Below are 27,959 nucleotides of genomic sequence, written 5' to 3' on the forward strand. Positions count from 1 at the left end.
GATACTACTTTAGGTCCTGAATCAATAGAGGTAGATGATGCTACTTTAGGTCCTGAATCAATAGAGGTAGATGATACTACTTTAGGTCCTGAATCAATAGAGATAGATGATGCTACTTTAGGTCCTGAATCAATAGAGGTAGATGATGCTACTTTAGGTCCTGAATCAATAGAGGTAGATGATGCTACTTTAGGTCCTGAATCAATAGAGGTAGATGATGCTACTTTAGGTCCTGAATCAATAGAGGTAGATGATGCTACTTTAGGTCCTGAATCAATAGAGGTAGATGATGCTACTTTAGGTCCTGAATCAATAGAGGTAGATGATACTACTTTAGGTCCTGAATCAATAGAGGTAGATGATGCTACTTTAGGTCCTGAATCAATAGAGGTAGATGATGCTACTTTAGGTCCTGAATCAATAGAGGTAGATGATACTACTTTAGGTCCTGAATCAATAGAGGTAGATGATGCTACTTTAGGTCCTGAATCAATAGAGGTAGATTATTCTACTTTAGGTCCTGAATCAATAGGTAGAATTACATGAGCAGTTCCCCCATGTTCAGTCTGTAATGTTAAATCTATTGATTTAAAGCCCACTCCTGCAAAAAATGATTACACATTAAAATGCACATCATGCAGTATAATTACCTTTTGTACTATAATGTCAAGGTCGTGCTGTAGGCAACCACACGGATGCTTCCCAAAACGGCACCCTAGTTCCTATATAGCCCCATAGGCCCCGGTCAAAAGTAGTGCACTACATAGGGAATAGGGGGCCATTTGGGATGCTGCTCATGTGTAATGTGTTGTTGAATCATCCGTTTAATATTCAACACAGGGCTTAAACTCCCCTGACTCATCACCAAGGACAATATCGGAACATGTGCTTTCAACCCCACAGTTGAGGAAGTGTTTTCCCACATGGGCTACATACAAATGAACATGTGTTCCCTGCTGGGTTGTGGTCAAGTCCAACTTAATGCAGTCAGTTTAGAAAGTACGCTGAAATCCCAATTCCCCCTCGAATATTTTCTATATGAATTACTTTTAAATCGGAATTGAGTGGTTCACTAAAGGGTCTCCGGATAAAGTGTCTGTTGTTAAATGATCAGAGTACTACAGTACTACCTTAAAGACTGTCTGTTATTAAATGATCAGAGTACTACAGTACTACCTTAAAGACTGTCTGTTATTAAATGATCAGAGTACTACAGTACTACCTTAAAGACTGTCTGTTGTTAAATGATCAGAGTACTACAGTACTACCTTAAAGACGGTCTGTTATTAAATGATCAGAGTACTACAGTACTACCTTAAAGACTGTCTGTTGTTAAATGATCAGAGTACTACAGTACTACCTTAAAGACGGTCTGTTATTAAATGATCAGAGTACTACAGTACTACCTTAAAGACGGTCTGTTATTAAATGATCAGAGTACTACAGTACTACCTTAAAGACGGTCTGTTATTAAATGATCAGAGTACTACAGTACTACCTTAAAGACGGTCTGTTATTAAATGATCAGAGTACTACAGTACTACCTTAAAGAATCCCATGCCTCCCTTGGCCAGACTCTCTCCAAAGTCTTTGGGTGGTCTGTTCATCTCCTCTCGTCTTTTTTGCTGGTACTCTTTATCCATGGTGATGGCAGCCAGTCCTTTCCCCACTGACCCTGTAATACGGGACACCATGCCTGCAGCGCCACCTAGTGGGGAGGAGAGAGAAGACATTCAGATATAAGGGGAGAACGGCTCATGATAAAAGGCTGGAACGGAGCGGACGGACCGGCATCAAACACCTGGTTACCGCGGTTACCGCGTGTTAGATGTATCTGACGCCATTCCACTCATTCCGCTCAGGCAGTTACCACAAGCCCAACCTCCCCAGTTAAGGTGCCACCAGCCTCCTGTGGTAAACACACACACACACACACACACACACACACACACACACACACACACACACACACACACACACACACGCACACAGGTGCGAGCACACACACACACAGACGCACACACACAAACAAGAGTACATGTACACACAAGCGCACGTACACACACGCGCATGTACACATGCACGCGCGCACACACACAAGCGCATGTACACACACGCGCGCACATGCACACATGCACACGCACACATGCACGCGCGCGCACACATACACACAAGAGCATGTACACATGCATACAGGCGCACGCACACAACACAACACAACACACACACACATACTTACCGACAGTGTGACCAAGTAGACTGCGTACTCCGATCACGAAGCCCTCAGCAAACTCCTCAGGTCCCTGAACCGCTCCCTAAAACACAACACCACCAAGGACTGTCAGGAGGAACCGCTCCCTATAACACAACACCACCAAGGACTGTCAGGAGGAACCGCTCCCTACAACACAACACCACCAAGGACTGTCAGGAGGAACCGCTCCCTATAACACAACACCACCAAGGACTGTCAGGAGGAACCGCTCCCTACAACACAACACCACCAAGGACTGTCAGGAGGAACCGCTCCCTACAACACAACACCACCAAGGACTGTCAGGAGGAACCGCTCCCTACAACACAACACCACCAAGGACTGTCAGGAGGAACCGCTCCCTATAACACAACACCACCAAGGACTGTCAGGAGGAACCGCTCCCTACAACACAACACCACCAAGGACTGTCAGGAGGAACCGCTCCCTATAACACAACACCACCAAGGACTGTCAGGAGGAACCGCTCCCTATAACACAACACCACCAAGGACTGTCAGGAGGAACCGCTCCCTATAACACAACACCACCAAGGACTGTCAGGAGGAACCGCTCCCTACAACACAACACCACCAAGGACTGTCAGGAGGAACCGCTCCCTACAACACAACACCACCAAGGACTGTCAGGAGGAACCGCTCCCTATAACACAACACCACCAAGGACTGTCAGGAGGAACCGCTCCCTATAACACAACACCACCAAGGACTGTCAGGAGGAACCGCTCCCTATAACACAACACCACCAAGGACTGTCAGGAGGAACCGCTCCCTACAACACAACACCACCAAGGACTGTCAGGAGGAACCGCTCCCTATAACACAACACCACCAAGGACTGTCAGGAGGAACCGCTCCCTATAACACAACACCACCAAGGACTGTCAGGAGGAACCGCTCCCTACAACACAACAAGACCAAGGACTGTCAGGAGGAACCGCTCCCTACAACACAACACCACCAAGGACTGTCAGGAGGAACCGCTCCCTACAACACAACACCACCAAGGACTGTCAGGAGGAACCGCTCCCTATAACACAACACCACCAAGGACTGTCAGGAGGAACCGCTCCCTATAACACAACACCACCAAGGACTGTCAGGAGGAACCGCTCCCTACAACACAACACCACCAAGGACTGTCAGGAGGAACCGCTCCCTACAACACAACACCACCAAGGACTGTCAGGAGGAACCGCTCCCTATAACACAACACCACCAAGGACTGTCAGGAGGAACCGCTCCCTATAACACAACACCACCAAGGACTGTCAGGAGGAACCGCTCCCTATAACACAACACCACCAAGGACTGTCAGGAGGAACCGCTCCCTATAACACAACACCACCAAGGACTGTCAGGAGGAACCGCTCCCTACAACACAACACCACCAAGGACTGTCAGGAGGAACCGCTCCCTACAACACAACACCACCAAGGACTGTCAGGAGGAACCGCTCCCTATAACACAACACCACCAAGGACTGTCAGGAGGAACCGCTCCCTATAACACAACACCACCAAGGACTGTCAGGAGGAACCGCTCCCTATAACACAACACCACCAAGGACTGTCAGGAGGAACCGCTCCCTACAACACAACACCACCAAGGACTGTCAGGAGGAACCGCTCCCTATAACACAACACCACCAAGGACTGTCAGGAGGAACCGCTCCCTATAACACAACACCACCAAGGACTGTCAGGAGGAACCGCTCCCTACAACACAACAAGACCAAGGACTGTCAGGAGGAACCGCTCCCTACAACACAACACCACCAAGGACTGTCAGGAGGAACCGCTCCCTACAACACAACACCACCAAGGACTGTCAGGAGGAACCGCTCCCTATAACACAACACCACCAAGGACTGTCAGGAGGAACCGCTCCCTATAACACAACACCACCAAGGACTGTCAGGAGGAACCGCTCCCTACAACACAACACCACCAAGGACTGTCAGGAGGAACCGCTCCCTATAACACAACACCACCAAGGACTGTCAGGAGGAACCGCTCCCTATAACACAACACCACCAAGGACTGTCAGGAGGAACCGCTCCCTATAACACAACACCACCAAGGACTGTCAGGAGGAACCGCTCCCTATAACACAACACCACCAAGGACTGTCAGGAGGAACCGCTCCCTACAACACAACACCACCAAGGACTGTCAGGAGGAACCGCTCCCTATAACACAACACCACCAAGGACTGTCAGGAGGAACCGCTCCCTATAACACAACACCACCAAGGACTGTCAGGAGGAACCGCTCCCTACAACACAACACCACCAAGGACTGTCAGGAGGAACCGCTCCCTATAACACAACACCACCAAGGACTGTCAGGAGGAACCGCTCCCTATAACACAACACCACCAAGGACTGTCAGGAGGAACCGCTCCCTACAACACCACCAAGGACTGTCAGGAGGAACCGCTCCCTATAACACAACCAAGGACTGTCAGGAGGAACCGCTCCCTACAACACAACACCACCAAGGACTGTCAGGAGGAACCGCTCCCTACAACACAACACCACCAAGGACTGTCAGGAGGAACCGCTCCCTATAACACAACACCACCAAGGACTGTCAGGAGGAACCGCTCCCTATAACACAACACCACCAAGGACTGTCAGGAGGAACCGCTCCCTATAACACAACACCACCAAGGACTGTCAGGAGGAACCGCTCCCTATAACACAACACCACCAAGGACTGTCAGGAGGAACCGCTCCCTATAACACAACACCACCAAGGACTGTCAGGAGGAACCGCTCCCTATAACACAACACCACCAAGGACTGTCAGGAGAACCCTCTACAGGCCTGACCATCTGGATATCCTGTACTACAGCCGTACTGCTGAACCCTCTACAGGCCTAACCATCTGGATATCCTGTACTACAGCCGTACTGCTGCCGAACCCTCTACAGGCCTAACCATCTGGATATCCTGTACTACAGCCGTACTGCTGCTGAACCCTCTACAGGCCTGACCATCTGGATATCCTGTACTACAGCCGTACTGCTGCTGAACCCTCTACAGGCCTGACCATCTGGATATCCTGTACTACAGCCGTACTGCTGCTGAACCCTCTACAGGCCTGACCATCTGGATATCCTGTACTACAGCCGTACTGCTGCTGAACCCTCTACAGGCCTGACCATCTGGATATCCTGTACTACAGCCGTACTGCTGAACCCTCTACAGGCCTGACCATCTGGATATCCTGTACTACAGCCGTACTGCTGCTGAACCCTCTACAGGCCTGACCATCTGGATATCCTGTACTACAGCCGTACTGCTGCTGAACCCTCTACAGGCCTGACCATCTGGATATCCTGTACTACAGCCGTAGTGCTGCTGAACCCTCTACAGGCCTGACCATCTGGATATCTTGTACTACAGCCGTACTGCTGCTGAACCCTCTACAGGCCTGACCATCTGGATATCCTGTACTACAGCCGTACTGCTGCTGAACCCTCTACAGGCCTGACCATCTGGATATCCTGTACTACAGCCGTACTGCTGCTGAACCCTCTACAGGCCTGGCCATCTGGATATCCTGTACTACAGCCGTACTGCTGCTGAACCCTCTACAGGCCTGACCATCTGGATATCCTGTACTACAGCCGTACTGCTGCCGAACCCTCTACAGGCCTGACCATCTGGATATCCTGTACTACAGCCGTACTGCTGAACCCTCTACAGGCCTGACCATCTGGATATCCTGTACTACAGCCGTACTGCTGCTGAACCCTCTACAGGCCTGGCCATCTGGATATCCTGTACTACAGCCGTACTGCTGCTGAACCCTCTACAGGCCTGAGCATCTGGATATCCTGTACTATAGCCGTACTGCTGCCGAACCCTCTACAGGCCTGACCATCTGGATATCCTGTACTACAGCCGTACTGCTGAACCCTCTACAGGCCTGACCATCTGGATATCCTGTACTACAGCCGTACTGCTGCTGAACCCTCTACAGGCCTGACCATCTGGATATCCTGTACTACAGCCGTACTGCTGCTGAACCCTCTACAGGCCTGACCATCTGGATATCCTGTACTACAGCCGTACTGCTGAACCCTCTACAGGCCTGACCATCTGGATATCCTGTACTACAGCTGTACTGTTGCTGAACCCTCCACAGGCCTGACCATCTGGATATCCTGTACTACAGCCGTACTGCTGAACCCTCCACAAGCCTGACCATCTGGATATCCTGTACTACAGCTGTACTGTTGCTGAACCCTCTACAGGCCTGACCATCTGGATATCCTGTACTACAGCCGTACTGCTGAACCCTCTACAGGCCTGACCATCTGGATATCCTGTACTACAGCCGTACTGCTGAACCCTCTACAGGCCTGACCATCTGGATATCCTGTACTACAGCCGTACTGCTGAACCCTCTACAGGCCTGACCATCTGGATATCCTGTACTACAGCCGTACTGCTGAACCCTCTACAGGCCTAACCATCTGGATATCCTGTACTACAGCCGTACTGCTGCTGAACCCTCTACAGGCCTGACCATCTGGATATCCTGTACTACAGCCGTACTGCTGCCGAACCCTCTACAGGCCTAACCATCTGGATATCCTGTACTACAGCCGTACTGCTGCTGAACCCTCTACAGGCCTGACCATCTGGATATCCTGTACTACAGCCGTACTGCTGCTGAACCCTCTACAGGCCTGACCATCTGGATATCCTGTACTACAGCCGTACTGCTGCTGAACCCTCTACAGGCCTGACCATCTGGATATCCTGTACTACAGCCGTACTGCTGCCGAACCCTCTACAGGCCTGACCATCTGGATATCCTGTACTACAGCCGTACTGCTGCTGAACCCTCTACAGGCCTGACCATCTGGATATCCTGTACTACAGCCGTACTGCTGCTGAACCCTCTACAGGCCTGACCATCTGGATATCCTGTACTACAGCCGTACTGCTGAACCCTCTACAGGCCTAACCATCTGGATATCCTGTACTACAGCTGTACTGTTGCTGAACCCTCCACAGGCCTGACCATCTGGATATCCTGTACTACAGCTGTACTGTTGCTGAACCCTCTACAGGCCTGACCATCTGGATATCCTGTACTACAGCTGTACTGTTGCTGAACCCTCCACAGGCCTAACCATCTGGATATCCTGTACTACAGCCGTACTGCTGCTGAACCCTCTACAGGCCTAACCATCTGGATATCCTGTACTACAGCCGTACTGCTGCTGAACCCTCTACAGGCCTGACCATCTGGATATCCTGTACTACAGCTGTACTGTTGCTGAACCCTCTACAGGCCTGACCATCTGGATATCCTGTACTACAGCCGTAGTGCTGAACCCTCTACAGGCCTGACCATCTGGATATCCTGTACTACAGCTGTACTGTTGCTGAACCCTCTACAGGCCTGACCATCTGGATATCCTGTACTACAGCTGTACTGTTGCTGAACCCTCCACAGGCCTGACCATCTGGATATCCTGTACTACAGCCGTACTGCTGAACCCTCCACAGGCCTGACCATCTGGATATCCTGTACTACAGCTGTACTGTTGCTGAACCCTCTACAGGCCTGACCATCTGGATATCCTGTACTACAGCCGTAGTGCTGAACCCTCTACAGGCCTGACCATCTGGATATCCTGTACTACAGCTGTACTGTTGCTGAACCCTCTACAGGCCTGACCATCTGGATATCCTGTACTACAGCTGTACTGTTGCTGAACCCTCCACAGGCCTGACCATCTGGATATCCTGTACTACAGCTGTACTGCTGCTGAACCCTCTACAGGCCTAACCATCTGGATATCCTGTACTACAGCCGTACTGCTGAACCCTCCACAGGCCTGACCATCTGGATATCCTGTACTACAGCCATACTGCTGCTGAACCCTCTACAGGCCTAACCATCTGGATATCCTGTACTACAGCCGTACTGCTGAACCCTCTACAGGCCTGACCATCTGGATATCCTGTACTACAGCCGTACTGCTGAACCCTCTACAGGCCTGACCATCTGGATATCCTGTACTACAGCCGTACTGCTGAACCCTCTACAGGCCTGACCATCTGGATATCCTGTACTACAGCCGTACTGCTGCTGAACCCTCTACAGGCCTAACCATCTGGATATCCTGTACTACAGCCGTACTGTTGCTGAACCCTCCACAGGCCTGACCATCTGGATATCCTGTACTACAGCTGTACTGTTGCTGAACCCTCTACAGGCCTGACCATCTGGATATCCTGTACTACAGCTGTACTGTTGCTGAACCCTCCACAGGCCTAACCATCTGGATATCCTGTACTACAGCCGTACTGCTGCTGAACCCTCTACAGGCCTAACCATCTGGATATCCTGTACTACAGCCGTACTGCTGCTGAACCCTCTACAGGCCTGACCATCTGGATATCCTGTACTACAGCTGTACTGTTGCTGAACCCTCTACAGGCCTGACCATCTGGATATCCTGTACTACAGCCGTAGTGCTGAACCCTCTACAGGCCTGACCATCTGGATATCCTGTACTACAGCTGTACTGTTGCTGAACCCTCTACAGGCCTGACCATCTGGATATCCTGTACTACAGCTGTACTGTTGCTGAACCCTCCACAGGCCTGACCATCTGGATATCCTGTACTACAGCCGTACTGCTGAACCCTCCACAGGCCTGACCATCTGGATATCCTGTACTACAGCTGTACTGTTGCTGAACCCTCTACAGGCCTGACCATCTGGATATCCTGTACTACAGCCGTAGTGCTGAACCCTCTACAGGCCTGACCATCTGGATATCCTGTACTACAGTTGTACTGTTGCTGAACCCTCTACAGGCCTGACCATCTGGATATCCTGTACTACAGCTGTACTGTTGCTGAACCCTCCACAGGCCTGACCATCTGGATATCCTGTACTACAGCTGTACTGCTGCTGAACCCTCTACAGGCCTAACCATCTGGATATCCTGTACTACAGCCGTACTGCTGAACCCTCCACAGGCCTGACCATCTGGATATCCTGTACTACAGCCATACTGCTGCTGAACCCTCTACAGGCCTAACCATCTGGATATCCTGTACTACAGCCGTACTGCTGAACCCTCTACAGGCCTGACCATCTGGATATCCTGTACTACAGCCGTACTGCTGAACCCTCTACAGGCCTGACCATCTGGATATCCTGTACTACAGCTGTACTGCTGAACCCTCTACAGGCCTGACCATCTGGATATCCTGTACTACAGCCGTACTGCTGCTGAACCCTCTACAGGCCTGACCATCTGGATATCCTGTACTACAGCCGTACTGCTGAACCCTCTACAGGCCTGACCATCTGGATATCCTGTACTACAGCCGTACTGCTGCTGAACCCTCTACAGGCCTAACCATCTGGATATCCTGTACTACAGCCGTACTGCTGCTGAACCCTCTACAGGCCTGACCATCTGGATATCCTGTACTACAGCCGTACTGCTGAACCCTCTACAGGCCTGACCATCTGGATATCCTGTACTACAGCTGTACTGTTGCTGAACCCTCCACAGGCCTGACCATCTGGATATCCTGTACTACAGCCGTACTGCTGAACCCTCCACAAGCCTGACCATCTGGATATCCTGTACTACAGCTGTACTGTTGCTGAACCCTCTACAGGCCTGACCATCTGGATATCCTGTACTACAGCCGTAGTGCTGAACCCTCTACAGGCCTGACCATCTGGATATCCTGTACTACAGCTGTACTGTTGCTGAACCCTCTACAGGCCTGACCATCTGGATATCCTGTACTACAGCTGTACTGTTGCTGAACCCTCCACAGGCCTGACCATCTGGATATCCTGTACTACAGCCGTACTGCTGAACCCTCCACAGGCCTGACCATCTGGATATCCTGTACTACAGCCATACTGCTGCTGAACCCTCTACAGGCCTAACCATCTGGATATCCTGTACTACAGCCGTACTGCTGAACCCTCTACAGGCCTGACCATCTGGATATCCTGTACTACAGCCGTACTGCTGAACCCTCCACAGGCCTGACCATCTGGATATCCTGTACTACAGCCGTACTGCTGAACCCTCTACAGGCCTGACCATCTGGATATCCTGTACTACAGCTGTACTGTTGCTGAACCCTCCACAGGCCTAACCATCTGGATATCCTGTACTACAGCTGTACTGCTGCTGAACCCTCTACAGGCCTGACCATCTGGATATCCTGTACTACAGCCGTACTGCTGCTGAACCCTCTACAGGCCTGACCATCTGGATATCCTGTACTACAGCCATACTGCTGCTGAACCCTCCACAGGCCTGACCATCTGGATATCCTGTACTACAGCCGTACTGCTGCTGAACCCTCTACAGGCCTAACCATCTGGATATCCTGTACTACAGCTGTACTGTTGCTGAACCCTCTACAGGCCTAACCATCTGGATATCCTGTACTACAGCCGTACTGCTGCTGAACCCTCTACAGGCCTAACCATCTGGATATCCTGTACTACAGCCGTACTGTTGCTGAACCCTCTACAGGCCTGACCATCTGGATATCCTGTACTACAGCCGTACTGCTGAACCCTCTACAGGCCTGACCATCTGGATATCCTGTACTACAGCCGTACTGCTGAACCCTCTACAGGCCTAACCATCTGGATATCCTGTACTACAGCCGTACTGCTGAACCCTCCACAGGCCTAACCATCTGGATATCCTGTACTACAGCCGTACTGCTGCTGAACCCTCTACAGGCCTGACCATCTGGATATCCTGTACTACAGCCATACTGCTGAACCCTCTACAGGCCTGACCATCTGGATATCCTGTACTACAGCCGTACTGCTGCTGAACCCTCTACAGGCCTAACCATCTGGATATCCTGTACTACAGCCGTACTGCTGCTGAACCCTCTACAGGCCTGACCATCTGGATATCCTGTACTACAGCCGTACTGCTGAACCCTCTACAGGCCTGACCATCTGGATATCCTGTACTACAGCTGTACTGTTGCTGAACCCTCCACAGGCCTGACCATCTGGATATCCTGTACTACAGCCGTACTGCTGAACCCTCCACAAGCCTGACCATCTGGATATCCTGTACTACAGCTGTACTGTTGCTGAACCCTCTACAGGCCTGACCATCTGGATATCCTGTACTACAGCCGTACTGCTGCTGAACCCTCTACAGGCCTGACCATCTGGATATCCTGTACTACAGCCATACTGCTGCTGAACCCTCCACAGGCCTGACCATCTGGATATCCTGTACTACAGCCGTACTGCTGCTGAACCCTCTACAGGCCTAACCATCTGGATATCCTGTACTACAGCTGTACTGTTGCTGAACCCTCTACAGGCCTAACCATCTGGATATCCTGTACTACAGCCGTACTGCTGCTGAACCCTCTACAGGCCTAACCATCTGGATATCCTGTACTACAGCCGTACTGTTGCTGAACCCTCTACAGGCCTGACCATCTGGATATCCTGTACTACAGCCGTACTGCTGAACCCTCTACAGGCCTGACCATCTGGATATCCTGTACTACAGCCGTACTGCTGAACCCTCTACAGGCCTAACCATCTGGATATCCTGTACTACAGCCGTACTGCTGAACCCTCCACAGGCCTAACCATCTGGATATCCTGTACTACAGCCGTACTGTTGCTGAACCCTCCACTGGCCTAACCATCTGGATATCCTGTACTACAGCCGTACTGCTGAACCCTCTACAGGCCTGACCATCTGGATATCCTGTACTACAGCCGTACTGCTGCTGAACCCTCTACAGGCCTAACCATCTGGATATCCTGTACTACAGCCGTACTGTTGCTGAACCCTCCACAGGCCTGACCATCTGGATATCCTGTACTACAGCCGTACTGTTGCTGAACCCTCCACAGGCCTAACCATCTGGATATCCTGTACTACAGCTGTACTGCCGAACCCTCCACAGGCCTAACCATCTGGATATCCTGTACTACAGCTGTACTGCTGAACCCTCCACAGGCCTAACCATCTGGATATCCTGTACTACAGCTGTACTGCTGAACCCTCCACAGGCCTAACCATCTGGATATCCTGTACTACAGCTGTACTGCCGAACCCTCCACAGGCCTGACCATCTGGATAACCAGACTGGCCATTCTAATGTCAGGAAGTGGTCCTAGAAGAACAGCTGGAGGGTGTTGTGGGTGTCACCTGGAAGGGCTCGTAGAAGAAGGCCTCCACTCCTTCAGACAGGCCTCTGATCAGCCCGAAAGGGTTCCCCAGGACATCCAGGCCCAGCACCAACACATACATCTGTTTCAGGAACTGGAGAGGACAGAGAGAGGAACACAGTGGAGTGGGGTAAGTCTTTTACAATGGAAATAAGTTGTATAAAACAGTTGTTAAAGCCTTGTTGTTCTCCTCCGTTATTTTATAAACGCAGTGTATCCACATAAAACAGACAAAATAGGCTAAAGTATATTATTCTATCTCAAGGTTTGTGAAGGAACCACGTGAACTAACCTGCTCACTGTAATGTCTAATCACAGCCCACATCAGCTTCTCTGTCCTGTAGAACTGGTAGTTCACCTCAAAGTAGGCAAGTCTGGAAGGAGACACACAGAGAGACAGAGAGAGACAGAGAGAGAGAGAGAGACAGAGAGAGAGAGAGAGACAGAGACAGAGAGAGAGAGAGACAAAGAGAGAGAGAGACAGAGAGAGAGAGAGAGAGAGAGACAGAGACAAAGAGAGAGAGAGACAGAGAGACAGAGAGAGAGAGAGAGACAGAGACAAAGAGAGAGAGAGACAGAGAGACAGAGACAGAGAGAGACAGAGAGAGAGAGGCAGCGAGAGAAAGAGAGAGAGAGACAGAGAGAGAGGCAGAGAGAGAGAATCATCACTAGCCTGGTCCCAGATCTGTTTGTACAGTCTATCTAAGGTCATCGTCAAGGTCAAACCCACTCACTTGAAGATGAGGTCGTCCACGTCGGTGAGTGTCGCTCCGAGACTCTTCAACAGAAGGTTGACTGACTGGATGGCCATCATCTCCTGCTGACCAGACTCATCTCCACTAGAGCCCAGAGACAGACTGAGGTGTAGCTACGACAGAACAACACAACATTATTCAACATAACATTCATGTTGTCCAGTCCTCCACTACTATTGGAGAAGATCCAGTCCTCCACTCCTATTGGAGAAGGTCCAGTCCTCCACTCCTATTGGAGAAGGTCCAGTCCTCCACTCCTATTGGAGAAGGTCCAGTCCTCCACTCCTATTGGAGAAGGTCCAGTCCTCCACTCCTATTGGAGAAGGTCCAGTCCTCCACTCCTATTGGAGAAGGTCCAGTCCTCCACTCCTATTGGAGAAGGTCCAGTCCTCCTCTACTATTGGAGAAGGTCCACTATTGGAGAAGGTCCAGTCCTCCACTACTATTGGAGAAGGTCCAGTACTCCACTACTATTGGAGAAGGTCCAGTCCTCCACTCCTATTGGAGAAGGTCCTCCACTCCTATTGGAGAAGGTCCTCCACTCCTATTGGAGAAGGTCCTCCACTCCTATTGGAGAAGGTCCTCCACTCCTATTGGAGAAGGTCCAGTCCTCCTCTACTATTGGAGAAGTTCCAGTCCTCCACTACTATTGGAGAAGGTCCAGTCCTCCACTACAATTGGAGAAGGTCCAGTCCTCCTCTACTATTGGAGAAGGTCCAGTCCTCCTCTACTATTGGAGAAGGTCCAGTCCTCCTCTACTATTGGAGAAGGTCCAGTCCTCCTCTACTATTGGAGAAGGTCCAGTCCTCCACTACTATTGGAGAAGGTCCAGTCCTCCACTACTATTGGAGAAGGTCCAGTCCTCCACTACTATTGGAGAAGGTCCAGTCCTCTACTATTGGAGAAGGTCCAGTCCTCTACTATTGGAGAAGGTCCAGTAGGTCCTCCACTACTATTGGAGAAGGTCCTCCACTACTATTGGAGAAGGTCCTCCACTACTATTGGAGAAGGTCCTCCACTACTATTGGAGAAGGTCCTCCACTACTATTGGAGAAGGTCCTCCACTACTATTGGAGAAGGTCCAGTCCTCCACTACTATTGGAGAAGGTCCAGTCCTCCTCTACTATTGGTTAAGGTCCAGTCCTCCTCTACTATTGGAGCAGGTCCAGTCCTCCACTACTATTGGAGAAGGACCAGTCCTCCACTACTATTGGAGAAGGTCCAGTCCTCCACTACTATTGGAGAAGGTCCAGTCCTCCTCTACTATTGGAGAAGGTCCTCCACTACTATTGGAGAAGGTCCAGTCCTCTTCTACTATTGGAGAAGGTCCTCCACTACTATTGGAGAAGGTCCAGTCCTACACTACTATTGGAGAAGGTCCAGTCCTCCTCTACTATTGGAGGTCCAGTCCTCCTCTACTATTGGAGAAGGTCCAGTCCTCCTCTACTATTGGAGAAGGTCCAGTCCTCTTCTACTATTGGAGAAGGTCCAGTCCTCCACTACTATTGGAGAAGGTCCAGTCCTCCTCTACTATTGGAGAAATTTCAGTCCTCCACTACTATTGGATAAGGTCCAGTCCTCCACTACTATTGGAGAAGGTCCAGTCCTCCACTACTATTGGAGAAGGTCCAGTCCTCCACTACTATTGGAGAAGGTCCAGTCCTCCTCTACTATTGGAGAAGGTCCAGTCCTCCTCTACTATTGGAGAAGGTCCAGTCCTCCTCTACTATTGGAGAAGGTCCAGTCCTCCACTACTATTGGAGAAGGTCCAGTCATCCACTACTATTGGAGAAGGTCCAGTCATCCACTACTATTGGAGAAGGTCCTCCACTACTATTGGAGAAGGTCCAGTCCTCCACTACTATTGGAGAAGGTCCAGTCCTCCACTACTATTGGAGAAGGTCCAGTCCTCCACTACTATTGGAGAAGGTCCAGTCCTCCTCTACTATTGGAGAAGGTCCAGTCCTCCTCTACTATTGGAGAAGGTCCAGTCCTCCTCTACTATTGGAGAAGGTCCTCCACTACTATTGGAGAAGGTCCAGTCCTCCTCTACTATTGGAGAAGGTCCAGTCCTCCTCTACTATTGGAGAAGGTCCAGTCCTCCTCTACTATTGGAGAAGGTCCACTATTGGAGAAGGTCCAGTCCTCCACTACTATTGGAGAAGGTCCAGTCCTCCTCTACTATTGGAGAAGGTCCAGTCCTCCTCTACTATTGGAGAAGGTCCTCCACTACTATTGGAGAAGGTCCAGTCCTCCTCTACTATTGGAGAAGGTCCAGTCCTCCACTACTATTGGAGAAGGTCCTCCACTACTATTGGAGAAGGTCCAGTCCTCTTCTACTATTGGAGAAGGTCCTCCACTACTATTGGAGAAGGTCCAGTCCTCTTCTACTATTGGAGAAGGTCCTCCACTACTATTGGAGAAGGTCCAGTCCTCCACTACTATTGGAGAAGGTCCAGTCCTCCTCTACTATTGGAGAAGGTCCAGTCCTCCTCTACTATTGGAGAAGGTCCAGTCCTCCTCTACTATTGGAGAAGGTCCAGTCCTCCTCTACTATTGGAGAAGGTCCAGTCCTCCACTACTATTGGAGAAGGTCCAGTCCTCCACTACTATTGGAGCAGGTCCTCCACTACTATTGGAGAAGGTCCAGTCCTCCACTACTATTGGAGAAGGTCCAGTCCTCCTCTACTATTGGAGAAATTCCAGTCCTCCACTACTATTGGACAAGGTCCAGTCCTCCACTACTATTGGATAAGGTCCAGTCCTCCACTACTATTGGAGAAGGTCCAGTCCTCCACTACTATTGGAGAAGGTCCAGTCCTCCACTACTATTGGAGAAGGTCCAGTCCTCCTCTACTATTGGAGAAGGTCCAGTCCTCCACTACTATTGGAGAAGGTCCAGTCCTCCACTACTATTGGAGAAGGTCCTCCACTACTATTGGAGAAGGTCCTCCACTACTATTGGAGAAGGTCCAGTCCTCCACTACTATTGGAGAAGGTCCAGTCCTCCACTACTATTGGAGAAGGTCCAGTCCTCCACTACTATTGGAGAAGGTCCAGTCCTCCTCTACTATTGGAGAAGGTCCAGTCCTCCTCTACTATTGGAGAAGGTCCACTATTGGAGAAGGTCCAGTCCTCCACTACTATTGGAGAAGGTCCAGTCCTCCTCTACTATTGGAGAAGGTCCAGTCCTCCTCTACTATTGGAGAAGGTCCAGTCCTCCTCTACTATTGGAGAAGGTCCAGTCCTCCTCTACTATTGGAGAAGGTCCACTATTGGAGAAGGTCCAGTCCTCCACTACTATTGGAGAAGGTCCAGTCCTCCTCTACTATTGGAGAAGGCTTTGTTTGGCTTGCCGTTCCAAATAAAGTGCAATATATATATATAGGTGTAGGCAGGGCCTTAAGTAAATAGGTAAACCGGGATATGACAAAAAAAATTATCCACCTCTCTTGTTGAAAATGATCAACTTTTGCCATTTTAAGCACATTTCCTGCAATTCTACACATTTTGACATGTCTTAGTGGCCCCTGGGGGTCGTGGCCCCTGGGGGACGTAATCTGGACATGATGACTAGAAGATTTAGATAGGTAGGTAAGTTAGACTAACCAGCTAACTAACATGGGCTAGTTGATCAACTGAACACTTCTGACTGGTTATAAATGGCTCTCTAAGGTCTGTCAGTGAATGATACAAGATGCACTCGCAAATTACACTTTGAGCATTTTATCATTACAACAGCAGAGTTGTCCGGTATTGACCCTGTTCTGGGTCCGGTACCGGATTCGCTGTCCGCTGGTTACGTATGACTGACATAGAGGAATATAACGTTATTTAATAATGATTCTCCTGCTGCCCAGACTCACTCTTTGATAACAACCTGGTGAGCGTTTTACATCTGAAACAACGCCACCATCAGGACAGGAAAGAAACAAGTGATCTCTGTCATGGCCACGTCAGAGAATGAGGAAGGGAGGAGAGGGAGAAAGGAGGGATAGAGAGAATGAGAGATTCCTACTTTGATGGGGGAGATGTGGAAGTATTCAAAGAAGCTGAGGCCTGAGTTGTCTGTCATGGACACCTCCATCAATTCAGCCTGTAACATCTCTAAGTCCTTCTCTATCAGCTTGGTCTGGAGAGGAGAGAGGAAGAGGGAGAGAGGGGGAGAGGAGGGGAGAGGGAGAGGAGAGCGAGAGGAGGGGAGAGGAGAGCGAGAGGAGGGGAGAGGGAGAGGAGGGGAGAGCGAGAGGAGGGGAGAGGGAGAGGAGGGGAGAGGGAGAGGAGGGGAGAGGGAGAGCGAGAGGAGGGGAGAGGAGGGGAGAGGGAGAGCGAGAGGAGGGGAGAGGGAGAGCGAGAGGGAGAGGGTGCGAGGGAGAGGAGAGGGAAAGAGAGAAAGATTGAGACATTTGAGATCATGGTCGAAAGACAAATACAACACACACATGTTGACTTAATAGGAAACAAATACACACACATGTTGAATTAATAGGAAACAAATACACGCACATGTTGAATTAATAGGAAACAAATGCATGCACATGTTGAATGAATGAAATCTCACGTGAGGTACTGAAGTGCCACGTGTCCACTACCCACCCAACTCACCTGACTACATGTTTATTAACACGTCCACTACCCACCCAACTCACCTGACTACATGTTTATTAACACGTCCACTACCCACCCAACTCACCTGACTACATGTTTATTAACACGTCCACTACCCACCCAACTCACCTGACTACATAGACCTGTTTATTAACACGTCCACTACCCACCCAACTCACCTGACTACATGTTTATTAACACGTCCACTACCCACCCAACTCACCTGACTACATAGACCTGTTTATTAACATGTCCACTACCCACCCAACACACCTGACTACATGTTTATTAACATGTCCACTACCCACCCAACTCACCTGACTACATAGACCTGTTTATTAACATGTCCACTACCCACCCAACTCACCTGACTACATAGACCTGTTTATTAACACGTCCACTACCCACCCAACTCACCTGACTACATAGACCTGTTTATTAACACGTCCACTACCCACCCAACTCACCTGACTACATAGACCTGTTTATTAACGTGTCCACTACCCACCCAACTCACCTGACTACATAGACCTGTTTATTAACACGTCCACTACCCACCCAACTCACCTGACTACATAGACCTGTTTATTAACACGTCCACTACCCACCCAACTCACCTGACTACATAGACCTGTTTATTAACACGTCCACTACCCACCCAACTCACCTGACTACATAGACCTGTTTATTAACATGTCCACTACCCACCCAACTCACCTGACTACATAGACCTGTTTATTAACATGTCCACTACCCACCCAACTCACCTGACTACATAGACCTGTTTATTAACATGTCCACTACCCACCCAACACACCTGACTACATAGACCTGTTTATTAACGTGTCCACTACCCACCCAACTCACCTGACTACATAGACCTGTTTATTAACACGTCCACTACCCACCCAACTCACCTGACTACATAGACCTGTTTATTAACATGTCCACTACCCACCCAACTCACCTGACTACATAGACCTGTTTATTAACACGTCCACTACCCACCCAACTCACCTGACTACATAGACCTGTTTATTAACACGTCCACTACCCACCCAACTCACCTGACTACATAGACCTGTTTATTAACGTGTCCACTACCCACCCAACTCACCTGACTACATAGACCTGTTTATTAACACGTCCACTACCCACCCAACTCACCTGACTACATAGACCTGTTTATTAACACGTCCACTACCCACCCAACTCACCTGACTACATAGACCTGTTTATTAACATGTCCACTACCCACCCAACTCACCTGACTACATAGACCTGTTTATTAACACGTCCACTACCCACCCAACTCACCTGACTACATAGACCTGTTTATTAACACGTCCACTACCCACCCAACTCACCTGACTACATAGACCTGTTTATTAACACGTCCACTACCCACCCAACTCACCTGACTACATAGACCTGTTTATTAACATGTCCACTACCCACCCAACTCACCTGACTACATAGACCTGTTTATTAACACGTCCACTACCCACCCAACACACCTGACTACATAGACCTGTTTATTAACGTGTCCACTACCCACCCAACTCACCTGACTACATAGACCTGTTTATTAACATGTCCACTACCCACCCAACTCACCTGACTACATGTTTATTAACATGTCCACTACCCACCCAACTCACCTGACTACATAGACCTGTTTATTAACATGTCCACTACCCACCCAACTCACCTGACTACATAGACCTGTTTATTAACACGTCCACTACCCACCCAACTCACCTGACTACATAGACCTGTTTATTAACATGTCCACTACCCACCCAACTCACCTGACTACATAGACCTGTTTATTAACACGTCCACTACCCACCCAACTCACCTGACTACATGTTTATTAACATGTCCACTACCCACCCAACTCACCTGACTACATAGACCTGTTTATTAACATGTCCACTACCCACCCAACTCACCTGACTACATAGACCTGTTTATTAACATGTCCACTACCCACCCAACTCACCTGACTACATAGACCTGTTTATTAACACGTCCACTACCCACCCAACTCACCTGACTACATAGACCTGTTTATTAACACGTCCACTACCCACCCAACTCACCTGACTACATAGACCTGTTTATTAACACGTCCACTACCCACCCAACTCACCTGACTACATAGACCTGTTTATTAACACGTCCACTACCCACCCAACTCACCTGACTACATAGACCTGTTTATTAACATGTCCACTACCCACCCAACTCACCTGACTACATAGACCTGTTTATTAACGTGTCCACTACCCACCCAACTCACCTGACTACATAGACCTGTTTATTAACACGTCCACTACCCACCCAACTCACCTGACTACATAGACCTGTTTATTAACATGTCCACTACCCACCCAACTCACCTGACTACATAGACCTGTTTATTAACACGTCCACTACCCACCCAACTCACCTGACTACATAGACCTGTTTATTAACACGTCCACTACCCACCCAACTCACCTGACTACATAGACCTGTTTATTAACATGTCCACTACCCACCCAACTCACCTGACTACATAGACCTGTTTATTAACATGTCCACTACCCACCCAACTCACCTGACTACATAGACCTGTTTATTAACACGTCCACTACCCACCCAACTCACCTGACTACATAGACCTGTTTATTAACACGTCCACTACCCACCCAACTCACCTGACTACATAGACCTGTTTATTAACGTGTCCACTACCCACCCAACTCACCTGACTACATAGACGTATTCAGTAAGATGTCCACAGACCAAGCTAGCCTGGATCCACATAACGAGAGTCTAACACCATTTAGCAGCAGCAGTAATGCATTTAACATACAACAGCCACTTGCTTCCTCAGTTTAACTCAAGAATATTCATTTATTTTCTTACTGAAATAAGTATTATTCATTATCTACATAGAAAAAGGTTAAGTGATTTGTTCATGTGTGTTTCAGTAAGAGGGGTGATTTGTTCATGTGTGTTTCAGTAAGAGGGGTGATTTGTTCATGTGTGTTTCAGTAAGAGGGGTGAACAGGGTCTGGATGGCTCCTAGGAAGCCCTGGTCAATCTTCACAGCCATCTGCTGAACTGGAGCCTCTACAGCATCTGTTCTAATACTCTGCAATTCCAACATCAAGTAGACATGTTTCAACTCCATTATTTCCTCTTTCCTGGCTGGTTATGTCTTTCTTCTAACAACAGGGGGCAGTATTTCACATGTTTACACTACAGTCCATTCTTCTAACAACAGGGGGCAGTATTTCCCATGTTTACACTACAGTCCATTCTTCTAACAACAGGGGGCAGTATTTCCCATGTTTACACTACAGTCCATTCTAACAACGGGGGGCAGTATTTCCCATGTTTACACTACAGTCCATTCTTCTAACAACAGGGGGCAGTATTTCACATGTTTACACTACAGTCCATTCTAACAACAGGGGGCAGTATTTCCCATGTTTACACTACAGTCCATTCTTCTAACAACAGGGGGCAGTATTTCCCATGTTTACACTACAGTCCATTCTAACAACGGGGGGCAGTATTTCCCATGTTTACACTACAGTCCATTCTTCTAACAACAGGGGGCAGTATTTCACATGTTTACACTACAGTCCATTCTTCTAACAACAGGGGGCAGTATTTCACATGTTTACACTACAGTCCATTCTTCTAACAACAGGGGGCAGTATTTCCCATGTTTACACTACAGTCCATTCTTCTAACAACAGGGGGCAGTATTTCCCATGTTTACACTACAGTCCATTCTTCTAACAACAGGGGGCAGTATTTCACATGTTTACACTACAGTCCATTCTTCTAACAACAGGGGGCAGTATTTCACATGTTTACACAACAGTCCATTCTTCTAACAACAGGGGGCAGTATTTCACATGTTTACACTACAGTCCATTCTAACAACAGGGGGCAGTATTTCCCATGTTTACACTACAGTCCATTCTTCTAACAACAGGGGGCAGTATTTCCCATGTTTACACTACAGTCCATTCTTCTAACAACAGGGGGCAGTATTTCCCATGTTTACACTACAGTCCATTCTTCTAACAACGGGGGGCAGTATTTCCCATGTTTACACTACAGTCCATTCTTCTAACAACAGGGGGCAGTATTTCACATGTTTACACTACAGTCCATTCTAACAACAGGGGGCAGTATTTCCCATGTTTACACTACAGTCCATTCTTCTAACAACAGGGGGCAGTATTTCCCATGTTTACACTACAGTCCATTCTAACAACGGGGGGCAGTATTTCCCATGTTTACACTACAGTCCATTCTTCTAACAACAGGGGGCAGTATTTCACATGTTTACACTACAGTCCATTCTTCTAACAACAGGGGGCAGTATTTCACATGTTTACACTACAGTCCATTCTTCTAACAACAGGGGGCAGTATTTCCCATGTTTACACTACAGTCCATTCTTCTAACAACAGGGGGCAGTATTTCCCATGTTTACACTACAGTCCATTCTTCTAACAACAGGGGGCAGTATTTCACATGTTTACACTACAGTCCATTCTTCTAACAACAGGGGGCAGTATTTCACATGTTTACACAACAGTCCATTCTTCTAACAACAGGGGGCAGTATTTCACATGTTTACACTACAGTCCATTCTAACAACAGGGGGCAGTATTTCCCATGTTTACACTACAGTCCATTCTTCTAACAACAGGGGGCAGTATTTCCCATGTTTACACTACAGTCCATTCTTCTAACAACAGGGGGCAGTATTTCCCATGTTTACACTACAGTCCATTCTTCTAACAACAGGGGGCAGTATTTCCCATGTTTACACTACAGTCCATTCTTCTAACAGGGGGCAGTATTTCCCATGTTTACACTACAGTCCATTCTTCTAACAACAGGGGGCAGTATTTCCCATGTTTACACTACAGTCCATTCTTCTAACAACAGGGGGCAGTATTTCCCATGTTTACACTACAGTCCATTCTTCTAACAACAGGGGGCAGTATTTCCCATGTTTACACTACAGTCCATTCTTCTAACAACAGAGGGCAGTATTTCAGTACAGTCCACTACAGTACAGTCCACCTCCTCGTTCTCCTAAACCCCAGAGCAGAATACTGGCAGCTCTTATTATCTCTAAAATATCATGAGTACCATCCCCCCTATAATCATGAGTGCCAGCCCCCATTTATCCTGAGTACCAGCCCCCTTTAATCATGAGTACCAGCCCCCTTTAATCATGAGTACCAGCCCCCTTTAATCATGAGTACCAGCCCCCTTTAATCACGAGTACCAGCCCCCTTTAGTCACGAGTACCAGCCCCCTTTAGTCACGAGTACCAGCCCCCTTTAGTCACGAGTACCAGCCCCCTTTAATCACGAGTACCAGCCCCCTTTAATCATGAGTACCAGCCCCCTTTAATCACGAGTACCAGCCCCCTTTAATCACGAGTACCAGCCCCCTTTAATCATGAGTACCAGCCCCCATTTATCATGAGTACCAGCCCCCTTTAATCACGAGTACCAGCCCCCTTTAATCATGAGTACCAGCCCCCATTTATCATGAGTACCAGCCCCCTTTAATCACGAGTACCAGCCCCCTTTAATCATGAGTACCAGCCCCCATTTAATCATGAGTACCAGCCCCCTTTAATCATGAGTACCAGCCCCCATTTATCATGAGTACCAGCCCCCTTTAATCACGAGTACCAGCCCCCTTTAGTCACGAGTACCAGCCCCCTTTAATCACGAGTACCAGCCCCCTTTAATCACGAGTACCAGCCCCCTTTAATCATGAGTACCAGCCCCCTTTAATCATGAGTACCAGCCCCCTTTAATCATGAGTACCAGCCCCCTTTAATCATGAGTACCAGCCCCCTTTAATCATGAGTACCAGCCCCCTTTAATCATGAGTACCAGCCCCCTTTAATCACGAGTACCAGCCCCCTTTAATCACGAGTACCAGCCCCCTTTAATCACGAGTACCAGCCCCCTTTAATCACGAGTACCAGCCCCCTTTAATCATGAGGACCAGCCCCCTTTAATCACGAGTACCAGCCTCCATTTATCATGAGTACCAGCCCCCTTTAATCACGAGTACCAGCCCCCTTTAATCATGAGTACCAGCCCCCTTTAATCATGAGTACCAGCCCCCTTTAGTCACGAGTACCAGCCCCCTTTAGTCACGAGTACCAGCCCCCTTTAATCACGAGTACCAGCCCCCTTTAATCACGAGTACCAGCCCCCTTTAATAATGAGTACCAGCCCCCTTTAATAATGAGTACCAGCCCCTTTTAATCATGAGTACCAGCCCCCCTATAATCACGAGTACCAGCCCCCTTTAATAATGAGTACCAGCCCCCTTTAATCACGAGTACCAGCCCCCCTTTAATAATGAGTACCAGCCCCCTTTAATCATGAGTACCAGCCCCCTTTAATAATGAGTACCAGCCCCCTTTAATAATGAGTACCAGCCCCCTTTAATCATGAGTACCAGCCCCCTTTAATCACGAGTACCAGCCCCCTTTAATCATGAGTACCAGCCCCCTTTAATCATGAGTACCAGCCCCCTATAATCATGAGTACCAGCCCCCTTTAATCATGAGTACCAGCCCCCTTTAATCACGAGTACCAGCCCCCTTTAATCATGAGTACCAGCCCCCCTTTAATCACGAGTACCAGCCCCCTTTAATCATGAGTACCAGCCCCCTTTAATCACGAGTACCAGCCCCCTTTAATCATGAGTACCAGCCCCCCTTTAATCACGAGTACCAGCCCCCTTTAATCACGAGTACCAGCCCCCCTTTAATCACGAGTACCAGCCCCCCTTTAATCACGAGTACCAGCGCCCATTTATCATGAGTACCAGCCCCCCTTTAATCACGAGTACCAGCGCCCATTTATCATGAGTACCAGCCCCCTTTCACGAGTCGCCCCCACGAGTACCAGCCCCCTTTAATCATGAGTACCAGCCCCCTTTAATCATGAGTACCAGCCCCCTTTAATCACGAGTACCAGCCCCCTTTAGTCACGAGTACCAGCCCCCTTTAATCACGAGTACCAGCCCCCCTTTAATAATGAGTACCAGCCCCCTTTAATCATGAGTACCAGCCCCCCTATAATCACGAGTACCAGCCCCCTTTAATAATGAGTACCAGCCCCCTTTAATCATGAGTACCAGCCCCCCTTTAATAATGAGTACCAGCCCCCTTTAATCATGAGTACCAGCCCCCTTTAATAATGAGTACCAGCCCCCTTTAATAATGAGTACCAGCCCCCTTTAATCATGAGTACCAGCCCCCTTTAATCATGAGTACCAGCCCCCTTTAATCATGAGTACCAGCCCCCTTTAATCATGAGTACCAGCCCCCTTTAATCATGAGTACCAGCCCCCTTTAATCATGAGTACCAGCCCCCTTTAATCATGAGTACCAGCCCCCTTTAATCATGAGTACCAGCCCCCTTTAATCATGAGTACCAGCCCCCTTTAATCATGAGTACCAGCCCCCTTTAATCATGAGTACCAGCCCCCTTTAATCACGAGTACCAGCCCCCTTTAATCATGAGTACCAGCCCCCTTTAATCATGAGTACCAGCCCCCTTTAATCATGAGTACCAGCCCCCTTTAATCACGAGTACCAGCGCCCTTTAATCATGAGTACCAGCGCCCTTTTCTGTCCACTTCAACCAGCCCCTCAGAGGCATCTGCTTGTGTGTCTGTAGTTACCGTCTGTTGGTCAATGTGTGTTTCAGCAGCTGGGGTGAACAGGGCCAGGTGTCTGGTTCTGCAACTGTCTGTGTCCCTAACTCTAGCTGTGCCCCTGGCCGTGTCTGTGTCCCTGGCCGTGCCTCTGGCCGTGCCCCTGGCCGTGTCTGTGTCCCTAACTCTAGCGTGTCCCTGGCCGTGCCCCTGGCCGTGCCCCTGGCCGTGCCCCTGGCCGTGCCCCTGGCCGTGCCCCTGGCCGTGCCCCTGGCCGTGCCCCTGGCCGTGTCTGTGTCCCTGGCCGTGCCTCTGGCCGTGCCCCTGGCCGTGTCTGTGTCCCTAACTCTAGCTGTGTCCCTGGCCGTGCCCCTGGCCGTGCCCCTGGCCGTGTCTGTGTCCCTGGCCGTGCCTCTGGCCGTGCCCCTGGCCGTGTCTGTGTCCCTAACTCTAGCTGTGTCCCTGGCCGTGCCCCTGGCCGTGTCTGTGTCCCTGGCCGTGCCCCTGGCCGTGCCCCTGGCCGTGTCTGTGTCCCTGGCCGTGCCTCTGGCCGTGTCTGTGTCCCTAACTCTAGCTGTGTCCCTGGCCGTGTCCCTGGCCGTGTCCCTGGCCGTGTCCCTGGCCGTGCCCCTGGCCGTGCCCCTGGCCGTGCCCCTGGCCGTGTCTGTGCCCCTGGCCGTGTCTGTGTCCCTGGCCGTGTCTGTGCCCCTGGCCGTGTCTGTGTCCCTGGCCGTGCCCCTGGCCGTGCCCCTGGCCGTGCCCCTGGCCGTGCCCCTGGCCGTGCCCCTGGCCGTGTCTGTGTAGGTCAGTTACCTTCTGTTTGTCCACATGTGATTCAGCTGCTGGAGCGAACAGGGCCAAGATGGCTCCCAGGAATCCCTGGTCAACCTTCACAGCCATCTCCTGGACCAGTACCATGAAGTACCTTTAACACAGATCACAGTATAACTACTGGGTCAGAGAGACTGGTGAAGGACTAACCCTGAACTAAATATCAAATCAAGGACTACGTCTCTACCTATAAAAAAAGAAGGAAAAAGAAGTGTACACTAAAAGGAAGTGCGTACACTAACAGTGCAGGGGGGTAGAAGCAGGAAGTGTGTACACTAACAGGAAGTGCATACACTAACAGTGCAGGGGGGTAGAAGCAGGAAGTGTGTACACTAACAGGAAGTGCGTACACTAACAGTGCAGGGGGGTAGAAGCCGGAAGTGTGTACACTAACAGGAAGTGTGTACACTAACAGGAAGTGTGTACACTAACAGTGCAGGGGGGTAGAAGCAGGAAGTGTGTACACTAACAGGAAGTGTGTACACTAACAGGAAGTGTGTACACTAACAGTGCAGGGGGGTAGAAGCAGGAAGTGTGTACACTAACAGGAAGTGCGTACACTAACAGGAAGTGTGTACACTAACAGTGCAGGGGGGTAGAAGCAGGAAGTGTGTGCACTAACAGGAAGTGTGTACACTAACAGTGCAGGGGGGTAGAAGCAGAAGACTCACTTGAACTGCATGACCTGACTGTGTTGGTTAAACCTGGTGATGATGCTGACGTCCATAAAAGGCTTTGGTTCTGAGGATGAAAGACACAGAGAACACCATTACTCACACACACACACACACACACACACACACACACACACACACACACACACACACACACACACACAGAGGAGGCCGCAGTTACCTGAGTCCAAAGCGATGGACTTTGGAGGAGGAACAGGGTGGAACACAATGGGAAAGATGGCTCCAGTAAGCTGGTTGTCTACCTGGAACAAACACCGTAAAAACAAGGGTTTAATATCACTACAGATACACACACACACCGTAAAGACAAGGGTTTAATATCACTACACACACACCGTAAAGACAAGGGTTTAATATCACTACAGATACAGACACACACCATAAAGACAAGGGTTTAATATCACTACAGATACACACACACACCGTAAAGACAAGGGTTTAATATCACTACAGATACACACACACACCATAAAGACAAGGGTTTAATATCACTACACACACACCGTAAAGACAAGGGTTTAATATCACTACAGATACACACACACACCGTAAAGACAAGGGTTTAATATCACTACAGATACACACACACACCGTAAAGACAAGGGTTTAATATCACTACAGATACACACACACACCGTAAAGACAAGGGTTTAATATCACTACAGATACAGACACACACCATAAAGACAAGGGTTTAATATCACTACACATACACACACACACCGTAAAGACAAGGGTTTAATATCACTACAGATACACACACACACCATAAAGACAAGGGTTTAATATCACTACACACACACCGTAAAGACAAGGGTTTAATATCACTACAGATA

General features: G+C 49.3%; 1 protein-coding gene across 5 annotated transcripts in view; it reads right to left on the reverse strand.

The window, feature by feature from the left end:
• Window positions 1–27,959, reverse strand: part of vps13c (vacuolar protein sorting 13 homolog C) — a 229,235-nt gene that overhangs the window by 25,021 nt on the left and 176,255 nt on the right. For all 5 annotated transcript variants that reach the window (XM_045709067.2, XM_045709065.2, XM_045709066.2 and 2 more), the window contains 9 exons: window positions 27,284–27,365; window positions 27,100–27,169; window positions 26,411–26,522; window positions 17,289–17,402; window positions 13,250–13,383; window positions 12,808–12,889; window positions 12,496–12,609; window positions 2,240–2,315; window positions 1,545–1,708 (listed from right to left, as the gene is read on the reverse strand). In XM_045709067.2, coding sequence (XP_045565023.1) covers window positions 1,545–1,708; window positions 2,240–2,315; window positions 12,496–12,609; window positions 12,808–12,889; window positions 13,250–13,383; window positions 17,289–17,402; window positions 26,411–26,522; window positions 27,100–27,169; window positions 27,284–27,365 — 948 coding nt within the window. The remainder of the gene's footprint in view (window positions 1–1,544; window positions 1,709–2,239; window positions 2,316–12,495; window positions 12,610–12,807; window positions 12,890–13,249; window positions 13,384–17,288; window positions 17,403–26,410; window positions 26,523–27,099; window positions 27,170–27,283; window positions 27,366–27,959) is intronic.

Source organism: Salmo salar, chromosome 26, assembly GCF_965601325.2.
Source record: "Salmo salar chromosome 26, fSalSal1, whole genome shotgun sequence".
In the NCBI taxonomy this organism is placed as follows: Eukaryota; Metazoa; Chordata; class Actinopteri; order Salmoniformes; family Salmonidae; genus Salmo; species Salmo salar.